Source organism: Nerophis ophidion, linkage group LG14 (genome assembly GCF_033978795.1).
Source record: "Nerophis ophidion isolate RoL-2023_Sa linkage group LG14, RoL_Noph_v1.0, whole genome shotgun sequence".
Lineage (NCBI taxonomy): Eukaryota > Metazoa > Chordata > Actinopteri > Syngnathiformes > Syngnathidae > Nerophis > Nerophis ophidion.
The window spans coordinates 45,141,793-45,156,392 of record NC_084624.1 but is presented as its reverse complement, the minus strand read 5'-3'; the positions used below and the strand labels follow the sequence as shown (position 1 = coordinate 45,156,392).

At 33.4% G+C, this 14,600-nt stretch overlaps 1 protein-coding gene across 2 annotated transcripts in view; it reads right to left on the bottom strand.

Moving 5' to 3' along the window:
- Positions 1 to 14,600, bottom strand: part of LOC133568741 (tropomyosin alpha-1 chain-like) — a 35,337-nt gene that overhangs the window by 13,940 nt on the left and 6,797 nt on the right. For both annotated transcript variants that reach the window (XM_061920851.1, XM_061920850.1), the window contains exon 2: positions 12,898 to 13,023. In XM_061920851.1, coding sequence (XP_061776835.1) covers positions 12,898 to 13,023 — 126 coding nt within the window. The remainder of the gene's footprint in view (positions 1 to 12,897; positions 13,024 to 14,600) is intronic.

Here is a 14,600-nt window from a genome sequence, read left to right as displayed (position 1 = left end):
ATATTGTACAAATAAAGTCCCAATATTACACGAATAAAGTCCAAATAATACACAAATAAAGTCCAAATATTGTTGAAATTTACTTTAACTATTGTACAAATTAAGTCATAACAATATACAAATTAAGTCCAACTAATACACGTATAAAGTCCAAATATTGTTCAAATAAAGCCTAAATATTACACACATCTTGTGTAAAAATTGTACAATAAATTATACAAATATGTATAAATATACTCATAATGTTATACAAATACAGTCAAAATATTGTACGACTAAAGTCCCAATATTACACAAATTAAGTCCAAATATTACACTAATAAAGTCCAAATAGTGTTGAAATATACTTTAACTATTGTACATATTAAGTCATAAAGATATACAAATTAAGTCCAACTATTACAGGAATAAAGTCTAAATATTGTTAAAATAAAGCCTGAATATTACACAAATTATGTTTGAAAAATTTACAATAAATTATACAAATATGTGTAAATATACTCATAATATTATACAAATACAGTCAAAATATTGTACAAATAAAGTACCAATATTACACAAATAAAGTCCAAATATTACACTAATAAAGTCCAAATATTGTTCAAATAAAGTCCAATTATTACAAAAATTATGTTTAAAAATTGTACAATATATTATACATATATTTATAAATATACTCATAATATTGTACAAATACAGTCAAAATAATGTATGAATAAAGTCCCAATATTACACAAATAAAGTCCCAAAAATACACTAATAACGTCCAAATATTGTTGAAATATACTTTAACTATTGTACAGATTAAATCATAACGATATACAAATGAAGTCCAACTATTACACAAATAAAGTCTAAATATTACACAAATTATGTTTAAAAATTGTACAATAAATTATACAAATATTTGTAAATATACTCATAATATTATACAAATACAGTCAAAATATTGTAAGAAGAAAGTCCCATTATTACACCAATAAAGTCCAAATAATACACTAATAAAGTCCAAATATTGTTCAATTAAAGTAAACATATACAAAAATTGTGTGTAAAAATTGTACAATAAATTCTACAAATGTTTATTAATGTACTCATAGTATTAAACAAATACAGTCAAAATATTGTACGAATAAAGTATCGATATTACACAAATAAAGTCCTAAAAATACAATTTTGTTGACAATAACTTTAAATATTGTACAAATCAAGTCATAACAATATACAAATTAAGTCCAACTATTACACAAATCAAGTCTAAATATTGCTAAAATAAAGCCTAAATATTACACAAATTATGTTTAAAATTTATACAATAAATTCTACAAATATTTATAAATATACTCATGAAATTATACAAATACAGTCAAAATATTATGCGAATAAAGTATCAATATAAACAAATAAAGTCCAAATAATACACTAAAAAAGTCCAAATATTGTTCAAATAAAGTCCAAATATTACACAAATCATGAGGGACAAGCGGTAGGAAATAGATGGATGTATTATGTGTAAAAATTGTACGATAAATCCTACCAATTTTTATTAGTAGGAGAAATGTGTTGTCTTTTTGTATGAAAAAGAAATCATTAAATTAGTATATAAAACAGAGTTTTTTGTGCCTTTTGACAAGAAAAAAAATGTTGTTGTTTTTTACATTGAAGAATTAAGTAAGTTTATTGCAAGATAAAGTCACAACAAAGTAGTAATAATATGCTAGTAAAATGTTTATTATCTGATAATTGTGATATTATGAGAAAAGTATTGCGATACTACAAAGAAAAAAAGAGAAAAGGTAATCAAACAAATTGTAGTATTAATAAAACAACAAGAAATATAAGAGAAAAGTTGTAAGATGGTGAAAAGATACATATATATTTTACAATAAAAAAGAAAATAAAATGTTACAGGAATTAAGTTTTAATGTTCCAATAGTAAAAGTTATCATTTTAAAAGTTATAAAATTATGAGTAAAATGTTGGTAAACTATTGGTAGGTCAATAACATTAAAGTCCAAAGTAAAAACAAAAATATATATATATATTTTACAATAAAAAAGAAAAGAAAATGTTACAGGAATTAAGTTTAATGTTCCAATAGCAAAAGTTATCATTTTAAAAGTTATAAAATTATGAGTAAAATGTTGGTAAACTATTGGTAGGTCAGTAACGTTAAAGTCGAAAGTTTAAAAAAAATATATATATATTTTTTTATTTTACAAGAAAAAACAAGTATTTCGTATTAAAAAATTAACTGAGAAACAATTCTTAATGTAACTAAAACTGTGTGTAAAATTGTAATATAATGGGCAAAGTCTATGGGGAAAAAAGTCTTATCACAAGAAAAAGTTGTCATTTTAATAGAAAAAAAAGTCAAGTGAATAAAGTCTTATACTATTTCTACATTTTACAGGAATAAAAAAAATAACAATATGCTTTTAAGTCATTTCATGAAAAATGTTGACAACTTTTGAATAAAAAAGTGTCGGTTTTAAGACAAAAAAACGCTGCAATAAATGAGATTGTGAGGAAAAGTAAAGTGTTGGCTTGTGGCGGAATTGTTCTTCTGTGATGAAACGGTGCTGATGATGGGGGCAACGGGGGTGGGGGTGAGGGTGGGGGTGTCGTCTGAGATGATCCATGCACTTGGAAATGAGTCACATGAGCGAACTGTGGTGCTGAGAACGTGTTAAGAATGCAAAAAAAAATGGTGCAGTAGTGTGGACATGTCAAGTTAGGGAGGTGGGGGTGCAGGTGGGGTCACAGGTGGGCGGGGCTTCTTCTAATCCTCCGCCCAGTGGGCTTGTTGACCCTCTGATGCTTGTGGAATGTAAACTGAACATGTCCACTCACACGCATGGTTGGAAGCAACACATCACTCGAACCCAGGGGTCACCAACATGGGGCCCGCGGGCACCAGGTCGCCCATAAGGACCAGATGAGTCGCCCGCTGGCCTGTTCTAAAAATAGCTCAAATAGCAGCACTTACCAGTGAGCTGCCTCTATTTTTTAAATTGTATTTATTTACTAGCAAGCTGGTCTCGCTTTGCTTGACATTTTTAATTCTAAGAGAGACAAAACTCAAATAGGATTTGAAAATCCAAGAAAATATTTTAAAGACTTGGTCTTCACTTGTTTAAATAAATGCATTTATTTTTTTACTTTCCGTCTTATAACTTTCAGAAAGACGATTTTAGAGAAAAAATACAACCTTAAAAATGATTTTAGGATTTTTAAACACATATACTTTTTACCTTTTAAATTCCTTCTTCTTCTTTACTAACAATTTAAATCAATGTTCAAGTATTTTTTGTTTTTTTTATTGTAAAGAATAATACATACTTTTTAATTTAATTCTTCATTTTAGCTTCTGTTTTTTCGACAAAATATATTTATGAAATATTTCTTCAAACTTATTATGATTAAAATTAAAAAAAAAAATTCTGGCAAATCTAGAAAATCTTTAGAATCAAATTTAAATCTTATTTCAAAGTCTTTTGAATTTATTTTGAAAATTTTGTTCTGGAAAATCTGGAAGAAATAATGATTTATCTTTGTTAGAAATCTAGCTTGGTCCAATTTGTTATATATTCTAACAAAGTGCAAATTGGATTTTAACCTATTTAAAACATGTCATCAAAATTCTAAAATTAACCTTAATCGGGAAACATGACTAATGATGTTCCATAAATTATTTTTGAATTTTTGCAAAAAAATTTGAATCAGCTAGTTTTTCTCTTCTTTTTTCCGGTTGAATTTAGAATTTTAAAGAGTCAAAATTGACGATAAACTATGTTTCAAAATTAAATTTTCATTTTTTCCGTGTTTTCTCCTCTTTTAAACTGTTCAATTAAGTGTTTTTTTCAACATTTGTTCCCTACAAAAAACCTTCCGTAAAAGGAAAAAAAATGTACGACAGAATGCCAGACAGAAATACCCATTTTTATATATAAATATGTATATTTATTTATTAAAGGTAAATTGAGCAAATTGGCTATTTCTGGCAATTTATTTAAGTGTGTATCAAACTGGTAGCCCTTTGCATTAATCAGTACCCAAGAAGTAGCTCTTGGTTTCAAAAAGGTTGGTGACCCCTGCTCTCTATCTTAAATATCTTTAAACATCATCATCCTTCCTAAACATCACCATCACCATTGATGTTATTCCCCACATTGTGAACGCATGAATGTGCCGTCATTGTGTTTGCAGGCTGGCAGGAAGTGATGCTCTTTTTCTACGGGGAAACATGTGTGCTCTGACCTTTGACCTGTGACAACGTTTTCACTTGCTCTCCCTGAACAACCACATTTTTGTTTCATATTGTTTAGCTTGATATGATCATTGAAGTGTTAATATGGACACGTTTGGTAGCACATTCACATCCTCACACTATTGCACCAATAAAGTCCAAATAGTATAAAAATAAATCCCTAAAATTAAGTCAAAATATAAATGAATTCCAATACTACACAAATTAACTCTAAATGTTACACAAATAAAGTCCAATTTTTCTCAAATAAAAGCCTAATTTTGTACTAATAAAGTCATGATAAAACAAGACACACATAAAGTTGTATTTATAACTTTAATATTCAATTATTATTCAATTCATTATTATTATCATTCAATTATTGAATTATTCTGAGTAAATAACACACATAAAGTTGTATTTAAAACTTCAATATTCAATTATTATTTAATTCATTATTATTATTATTATTCAATTATTCAATTATTATGAGAAAATAACATACACAAAGTTGTATTTATAACTTTAATATTCAATTATTATTCAATTCATTATTATTATTATTCAATTATTCAATTATTATGAGAAAATAACATACATAAAGTTGTATTTATAACTTCAATATTCAATTATTATTCAATTCATTATTATTATTCAATTATTCAATTATTATGAGAAAATAACATACATAAATTTGTATTTATTACTTTAATATTCAATTCATTATTATTATTATTCAATTATTCAATTATTATGAGAAAATAACATACACAAAGTTGTATTTATAACTTTAATATTCAATTATTATTCATTTAATTATTATCATTATTCAATTATTTAATTATTATGAGAAAATAACATACATAGTTGTATTTACAACATTAATATTCAGTTATTATTCAATTAATTATTATTATATTACATTATTCAATTATTATGAGAAAATAACATACATAAAGTTGTATTCATAACTTTAATATTCAATTATTATTCATTTAATTATTATCATTATTCAATTATTTAATTATTATGAGAAAATAACATACATAGTTGTATTTATAACATTAATATTCAGTTATTATTCAATTCATTATTATTATTATTCAATTATTCTATTATTTAAAAAAAACATACATAAAGTTCTATTTATAACATTAATATTCAATTATTATTCAATTCATTATAATTATTATTCAATTATTCAATTATTATGAGAAAATAACATACATAAAGTTGTATTCATAACTTTAATATTCAATTATTATTCAATTCATTAATATTATTATTATTCAATTATTCAATTATTATGAGAAAATAACATACATAAAGTTGTATTTATAACTTTAATATCGATTATTATTCAATTCATTATTATCATTCAATTATTCAATTATTATAAGAAAATAACATACATAAAGTTGTATTTATAACTTTAATGTTCAATTATTATTCAATTCATTATAATTATTATTCAATTATTATGAGAAAATAACATACATAAAGTTGTATTTATAACTTTAATATTCAATTATTATTCAATTCATTATTATTCAATTATTATGAGAAAATAACATACATAAAATTGTATTTATAACTTTAATATTCAATTATTATTCAATTCATTATTATTCAATTATTCAATTATTATGAGAAAAAAACATACATACAGTTGTATTTATAACTTTAATATTCAATCATTATTCAATTCATTATTATTATTATTCAATTATTATGAGAAAATAACATACATAAAGTTGTATTTCTAACTTTAATATTCAATTATTATTCAATTCATTATTATTATTATTCAATTATTCAATTATTATGAGAAAATAACATACATAAAGTTGTATTTATAACTTTAAGATTCAATTATTATTCAATTCATTATTATTACTATTCAATTATTCAATTATTATGAGAAAATAACATACATAAAGTTGTATTTATAACTTTAGTATTCAATTATTATTCAGTTCATTATTATTATTATTCAATTATTCAATTATCATGAGAAAATAACATGCATAAAGTTGTATTTATAACTTTAATATTTAATTATTATTCAATTCATTATTGTTATTATTCAATTATTCAATTATTATGAGACAATAACATACATAAAGTTGTATTTATAACTTTAGTATTCAATTATTATTCAATTCATTATTATTATTATTCAATTATTATGAGAAAATAACATACATAAAGTTGTATTTATAACTTTAATATTCAAATATTATGACAAAGGCAACACTAAATGGTCCCTAGTGTGTGAATGTGAGTGTGAATTTTGTCTGTCTATCTGTGTTGGCCCTGTGATGAGGTGGCGACTTGTCCAGGGTGTACCACACCTTCCGCCCGATTGTAGCTGAGATAGGCACCAGCGCCCCCCACAACCCCAAAGGGAATAAGCGGTAGAAAATGGATGGATTGGATGAGAAAATCTATATTTTCTAAAAAAAAAAAAAAGTCAAATAGTCACATGAGTCATATTTCAGTCATGTGTTGACCATACACAAAGTTATGGGAAACATGTTTCATTATTATGAGAATAAAAGTAAGGGTTCTTTTGTGTTGTTGTCCCCTTTAGACTCAGAGCTCCAGACTGCGAGATGTTAATTTCTAGGGGGAAACATGTGTGCGATGACCTTTGACCTCAGAGTTCTTTCCCTAAACAAATCACAACCAGTCCATTGTTGCATTTATTTTCATTTTTATGGATTGCTGGACACTTTTAGACTTCTATGTGTTCTTATGTGTTCTATAGTAAACATAGTCAGGGTCCCCAGTAAGTATGATCAGCACATTATTAGTTAGCTCATACACAAGACGTGTATGAGCTAACTGGGCAGTGGACATTTTACCTCTTTTTTTTTATGCCTCCACAACCTGTAGAAAGGGTGGTCCCCACAAGTCCTGAACAAATACTTGGTGTGTGTGTGTGTGTGTGTGTGTGTGTGTGTGTGTGTGTGTGTGTGTGTGTGTGTGTGTGTGTGTGTGTGTTCTGGCAATTCATACTTAATGGGGACATCGCTTTGTTTACACAGTCACCTTTAAGGGACTTCTGACGATATGGGGACAAAAAAACAGGTCCCCTAAAGGGAAACCTTTTTAAACGATAGTCAGATCCATTCTGAAGATACCTAAGTGATTTTTAGGTTTTGGTCCATAAATAATGTTTACTTGTTAGTTTGAGTGTGAGACATTTATTACTACATTTATCATTTTAATTATGCAACATTTTTTAAAGTTGGTCCCCACGAACCATATTTACTCTTTTTCTCCAGGGTCCCCAGTAAGTATGATCAGCACATTACTTCACCAATCCAGAGATTTAAAAACGTGTATGAGCTAACTGGGCAGTGGACATTTTACCTCATTTTTTTATGCCTCCACAACCTGTAGAAAGGGTGGTCCCCACAAGTCCTGATCAAAAACGTGGTGTGTGTATGTGTGTGTGTGTTCTGGCAATGCTTACTTAAAGGGGACATTGCTCTGTTTACACAGTCACCTTTAGGGGACTTCTGACGATATGGGGACAAAAAACAGGTCCCCTAATGGGAAAACTTTTTAAATGATAGTCAGATCCATTCTGAAGATACCTAAGTGATTTTTAAGATTCGGCCCATAAATAATGATTACTTGTTAGTTTGAGTGTGAGACATTTATTACTACATTTATTATTTTAATTATGCAACATTATTTAAGTTTGGTCCCCATGAACCATATGAACTCTTTTTCCCCAGGGTCCCCAGTAACTATGATCAGCACATTACTTCATCAATCCAGAGATATAAAGACGTGTATGAGCTAACAGGCAGTGGACATTTTACCTCATTTTTTTTATGCCTCCACAACCTGTAGAAAGGGTGGTCCCCACAAGTTCTGAACAAAATCTTGGTGTGTGTGTGTGTGTGTGTGTGTTCTGGCAATGCTGACTTAATGGGGACATCGCTATGTTTACATGTTTAGGGGACCTCTGACGGTATGGGGACAAAAAAAAACATTTGTATATGTGTGTGTGTGTGTGTGTGTGTGTGTGTGTGTGTGTGTGTGTGTGTGTGTGTGTGGTACACAGAACATCAATGGGGGGGTGTATGGTGTGCGGTCATAAAATATGTATTCTGATATATGTTCTTCACAGAAAATGAGACAAAGTCAGTGAGTCTCAGTTAGAAAAATGAATGAATTGTATCTTTTTTTTTTTTATATAAAAAATGAAAACGAGTCCCATAAACCCGAACACACACACCTCTGTAGATCTTTGTAGATCAGTTTTGCGTGCCATTAAGTTTGCGTGTGTTGTAACACCAGCAAACCTTCAGTAGGTTAGACCCTAATGTATTTATGTATTTATAGTGTGTATGTGTAAGAATGTAATGTTGATACAAAGCAGATGATGATGATTATTTTATGTTGTGAGGAGGGGAGCCCGAGCATTGGTTTCACTCGACGACTGCAATAAGTCAGAGCTTCTCTGTTTGCTTTGGCCGCATTCCTGACATTCCTGTTCAACTAAAGGCTGGCCCACTTTTGTCCGTGCTTGAGAAAAAGCTGCCGGGATGCCAAAATCCCAACCAAACACTCAGCAGCGAGTGGCGACCAGTCTTTCTTACTCGCTTTGCAGATGTGCAGCATGAAAATCTTACATTTTTAAGACTGGTGATTTATTCGTCGGTCATCCATGTATCTGATCTTTTTTTCTTGCTGTTTTCCAATGAGTCATTGGATATTGAATCAATGCAATTGAGTTTCCTGTGAATCGAGAGCATTTTTTGGCTTAGTTTTAGCATAACTTTGCACAAGTTTTCATGATTTTGTGCATAATTTTTGTATTTTTTTATATGTAAAAAGCAGCTGTAACCACTCAAAATAGACAGAGGGGGAAAACATTTAATTAAGTTCCAGCTGAGCTTAGATTTCTCTTAAAGCGGAACTGCACTTTTTGTGGAATTTTGCCCATAATTCAAAATCCCTTTCTTTTTTTCATGCATTGTAATTTGTAATAAACAACAAGTCCGAGGTAGCTAACAATGAAGCTAATGGGAGTACTCTTATCGCACACATAAAGCCCTTTTAAAAACATCCAAAAACCGAATATACTGAGCTGCTGCGTCGCTTTTGAGTTGGGAGAAGTTTATTAATATACACTTACGTTGATGGATGTTTTTAGATATAGGCCGAATAGATCCAATCCCCATTACCTCCATTGTTAGCCACCTCTTGCTATTGTTTATTTACGATGTTGCACGGAAAATATATCTGCCAGTTTCTGCATCCCACAGGCATTCTTCTTTTGTGTTTCTGCACCTGCGGTTCCCACACATGTTTGCATCATTGTTTGTCAACACTGTCTGCTCTCATTTTCTCGCACATTTGACCCTCTGATGTTCTGTGTACCTACACTCTGTCCTTCTCCTGTCTCGGCCTGCCGTGTGTGCGTTCTGGCAATGCTGACTTAATGGGGACATCGCTCTGTTGACATAGTCACCTTTAGGGGATCTCTGACGGTATGGGGACAAAAAAAGGAAAACCTTTTTAAACGATTCTGAGGTTCATGTCATATTGAATTTTTTTTATGGTCCTCAGTAGTCACGTACAAATGTGTGTGAATTATGCAAAATTATTTATATTTGGTCCCCATGAACCATATTAACTATGTTTCCCCAGGGTCCCCAGTAAGAATGAAGATGTGTATGAGCTAACTGGGCAGTGGTCATTTTACCCCCCAAAAATTTTATGCCTCCACAACCTGTAGAAGGGGTTGGTCCCCACAAGTCCTGATCAAAAACTTAGTGTGTGTGTGTGTGTGTGTGTGTGTGGTACATAGAACATCAATTTCCACATTTCTATCAGACCCCACAAGGTTGAAACATTGTTTGTCAACATTGCCTACTCTCATTTTCTCGCACATTTGACCCTCTGATGTTCTGTGTACCTACACTCTGTCGCCCTCCTGTCTAGGCCTGCTATGTGTGTGCTTGTGTGTGTGTGTATGTGTGTGTGTGTGTGTGTGGTACATAGAACATCAATTTCCACATTTCTATCGACCCCACAAGGTTGCAACATTGTTTGTCAACACTGCCTGCTCTCATTTTCTCGCACATTTGACCCTCTAATGTTCTGTGTACCTACACTCTGTCCTCCTCCTGTCTAGGCCTGCCATGTGTGTGTGCGTGTGTGTGTGTGTCTGTGTGTGTGTGTGTGTGTGTGTGTGTGTGTGTGTGTGTGTGTGTGTGTGTGTGTGTGTGTGTGTGTGTGTGTGTGTGTGTGTGTGTGTGTGTGTGTGTGTGTGGTGCATAGAACATCAATTTCCACATTTCTATCAGACCCCACAAAGTTGCAACATTGTTTGTCAACACTGCCTGCTCTCATTTTCTCGCACATTTGACCCTCTAATGTTCTGTGTACCTACACTCTGTCCTCCTCCTGTCTTGTGTGTGTGTGTGTGTGTGTGTGCGTGTGAGTGTGTGGTACATAGAACATAAATTTCCACATTTCTATCAGACCCCACAAAGTTGCAACATTGTTTGTCAACACTGCCTGCTCTCATTTTCTCGCACATTTGACCCTCTAATGTTCTGTGTACCTACACTCTGTCCTCCTCCTGTCTAGGCCTGCCATGTGTGTGTGTGTGTGTGTGTGTGTGTGTGTGTGTGTGTGTGTGTGTGTGTGTGTGTGTGCATAGAACATCAATTTCCACATTTCTATCAGACCCCACAAAGTTGCAACATTGTTTGTCAACACTGCCTGCTTTCATTTTCTCGCACATTTGACCCTCTAATGTTCTGTGTACCTACACTCTGTCCTCCTCCTGTCTTGTGTGTGTGTGTGTGTGTGTGTGTGAGTGTGTGGTACATAGAACATAAATTTCCACATTTCTATCAGACCCCACAAAGTTGCAACATTGTTTGTCAACACTGCCTGCTCTCATTTTCTCGCACATTTGACCCTCTAATGTTCTGTGTACCTACACTCTGTCCTCCTCCTGTCTTGTGTGTGTGTGTTTGTGTGTGTGTGTGGTACATAGAACATCAATTTCCACATTTCTATCAGACCCCACAAGGTTGCAACATTGTTTGTCAACACTGCCTGCTCTCATTTTCTCGCACATTTGACCCTCTAATGTTCTGTGTACCTACACTCTGTCCTCCTCCTGTCTAGGCTTGCCGTGTGTGTGTGTGTGTGTGTGGTACATCCATCCATTTTTCTACCGCTTATACCCTTTGGGGTCGCGGGGGGCGCTGGTGCCTATCTAAGCTACAATCGGGCGGAAGGCGTCGTACACCCTGGACAAGTCGCCACCTCATCGCAGGTGTGTGGTACATAGAACATCAATTTCTACACTTCTATCTATCAGACCCCACAAGGTTGCAACATTGTTTGTCAAAGCAGCCTGCTCTCATTTTCTCGCACATTTGACCCTCTGATGTTTTGTGTACCTACACTCTGTCCTCCTCCTGTCTAGGCCTGCTGTGTGTGTGTATGTGTGTGGTACATAGAACATCAATTTCCACATTTCTATCAGACTCCACAAGGTTGCAACATTGTCAACACTGCCTGCTCTCATTTTCTTGCACATTTGACCCTCTAATGTTCTGTCCTACACTCTGTCCTCCTCCTGTCTAGGCTTGCCGTGTGTGTGTGTGTGTGTGTGTGTGTGTGTGTGTGTGTGTGTGTGTGTGTGTGTGTGTGTGTGTGTGTGTGTGTGTGGTACATCCATCCATTTCCTACCGCTTATACCCCTTGGGGTCGCGGGGGGCGCTGGTGCCTATATCAGCTACAATCGGGCGGAAGGCGGCGTACACCCTGGACAAGTCGCCACCTCATCGCAGGTGTGTGGTACATAGAACATCAATTTTTACACTTCTATCAGACCCCACAAGGTTGCAACATTGTTTGTCAAAACAGCCTGCTCTCATTTTCTCGCACATTTGACCCTCTGATGTTTTGTGTACCTCCTGTCTAGGCCTGAGTGTGTGTGTGCTTGTGTGTGTGGGTGAGTGCGTGTGGTACACAGAACATCAATTTCCACACTTCCATTAGCCCCGGTTCCAGTGGACCTGGACATCTTGTATGTAACAGAAATGTGTAGCGGGGGTGTATGGTGTGTTTTATTAAATATGTATTCTGATATATGTTCTTAACAGAAAATGAGCCAAAGTCAGGGAGTCTCAGTTTGAAAAACTAATCAATTGTGTCATTTTTCTTTTAAATAATAATAAATTAAAAAAACGGGTCCTCCCTAGACCCGAACAACACACAAGGGCTAATATGTGTATGTTTACCATGGTATAAACTGAAAAACCAAATGTTTTGCAACTGACCATATCACTTGTCTGTGTGCTCTGTAGTTTTTTTGCTATGATTCATCCAAACACATTTTTTTTATGTACTAATATTAAGCTTTTAGAACGTCTTAGCAGGAGAAGTAAAAATGGAGAAGCTCTGTTGGAAAACATCTGTGTTCCATTCAGATACTTTGGACTTCTTAGAGCGTCTCGGCGTAGAGTTGAGGCCGTCGCTAAACGTGGTAATTGATACTTTGTCAGCAACAGACCACAACTCTGCGGTTGTTGTGTACCCCCGACTCCCGCCCGCCCCCATCCAATGTGGAAAAAGCGGCATCCTCGCGGCCAACTCACATCTGTGGCCTTCTTCTCCGACAGATCCAGTTTCTCCTGAGCGTCCTTCAGGGCCTCTGAGTATTTGTCCAGCTCGTCTTCCGTTCCCTTCATCTTCTTCTGCAGAGACTGCAGGTCGTCCTCCAGCTGAAAGATACGGTAGTCGCTCGTTATCACATTCACTAAGTATTTTCTTTCATTTCCCCCCTGGTTGCAATCCACTTGCATCGGGGAAGTCAAAGAGGACACTGAGCGGGCACATCCAGCAGGTGGCACTGCACCAACAAAACCTGAGTTTTTCTGTTTTATTCAGCTTTACGTTAAACGGTATCGACTCAGTGGCCTCTTTCACACTTTTTCACCTCTTTTCCTGTTTAACAAAAGCAAATTTTCAGATGTCTTTTCACTCAGAAATCAAAGGAAATTACAATACACCCAGCATTCATCCACTTTTGCCTTTTACTTTTTTTTTTTTTTAAATTAATTAATTTACTTTAATTTTTTATTTTTATTTTTTATTATTATTTGTATTTTTTTTCTATTTTAGAATTTTTTTTTTTCTTTTTTTTTTTGGGGTGCCTTTTACACAGAAGCACATTGGATAAATGTGTGCTTTCGAACAGCAACGTTTAACAAAAGCAAATTTTCAGATGTCTTTTCACTCAGAAATCAAAGGAAATTACAGTACACCCAGCATTCATCCGCTTTTGCCTTTACTTTTTTATTTATTTTTTATTAATTAATTTACTTTAATTTTTTATTTTTATTTTTTATTATTATTTGTATTTTTTTTCTATTTTAGAATTTTTTTTTTTTATTATTATTTTTTTTGGGGTGCCTTTTACACAGAAGCACATTGGATAAATGTGTGCTTTCGAACAGCAACGTTAGTAAAAAAAAACATCCCTTATCAAACGTCATAAACGTCACATCCCTGCACCGGTTTTACTCTTTACCCTTTTCACTTTACACTGCTCACACTTTCCCACCATTTTTCCATTTTTGCATTCTGGAGGTCATACTCTTTCCACACAGAGATTAGAAGAAGTAACATTGTATCCAGCATTTATCCCCTATACAAACTCCCTCCCTCTGCTGGAGTCTACCCTTAAACACAGGCAATGTACACACTGCCAGAAAAAGCTAGCACTTTTCCCACCATTTTTTCACATCACTGTCCTGTATAAAAGGCACGTACACGGGCTATTTTCCCGCCACATGACTAGAAGCCTCTTTTCACAAAGATTACAGTAGATTAAACAGGGATATTGCAGTAAATGTTTGAGCTTTCACACAGCCGCCCTCTTCGATTATACCTCTGAAGGAGGAAAATTGTCGGGTTCACTTCTGGCAATGTTCCCATGACATGAGAAAAAGGGGATAAATGCTGGCAGTCTGAAAGGGGCTTGTGCGGTAAGAGTGCAGGATGCAATGTCATGTCACTGTGTAAAAGGCACGGGCAGATAAGGGCTGCCTTGACTGTTACTATTTTTCAGGATCTCTGTGTTAAAAGAGGCTTCCAAAGGCGAGATGCAAAGTTTAACATCGCACTTTCCTGTATTCAGGACGTTTTTAAGGGACAGATAAACGTCATATCGGCAGTGAGTATTTTTCGAGATCTTTGTGTTAAAAGAGGAAACAAAAAGCGAAAAATTGCCAGGTTGACTTTGTAGCAATGTTTGGTGTCACTGTTCATACGAAACAGAAACAAAATGCTGGCAGTG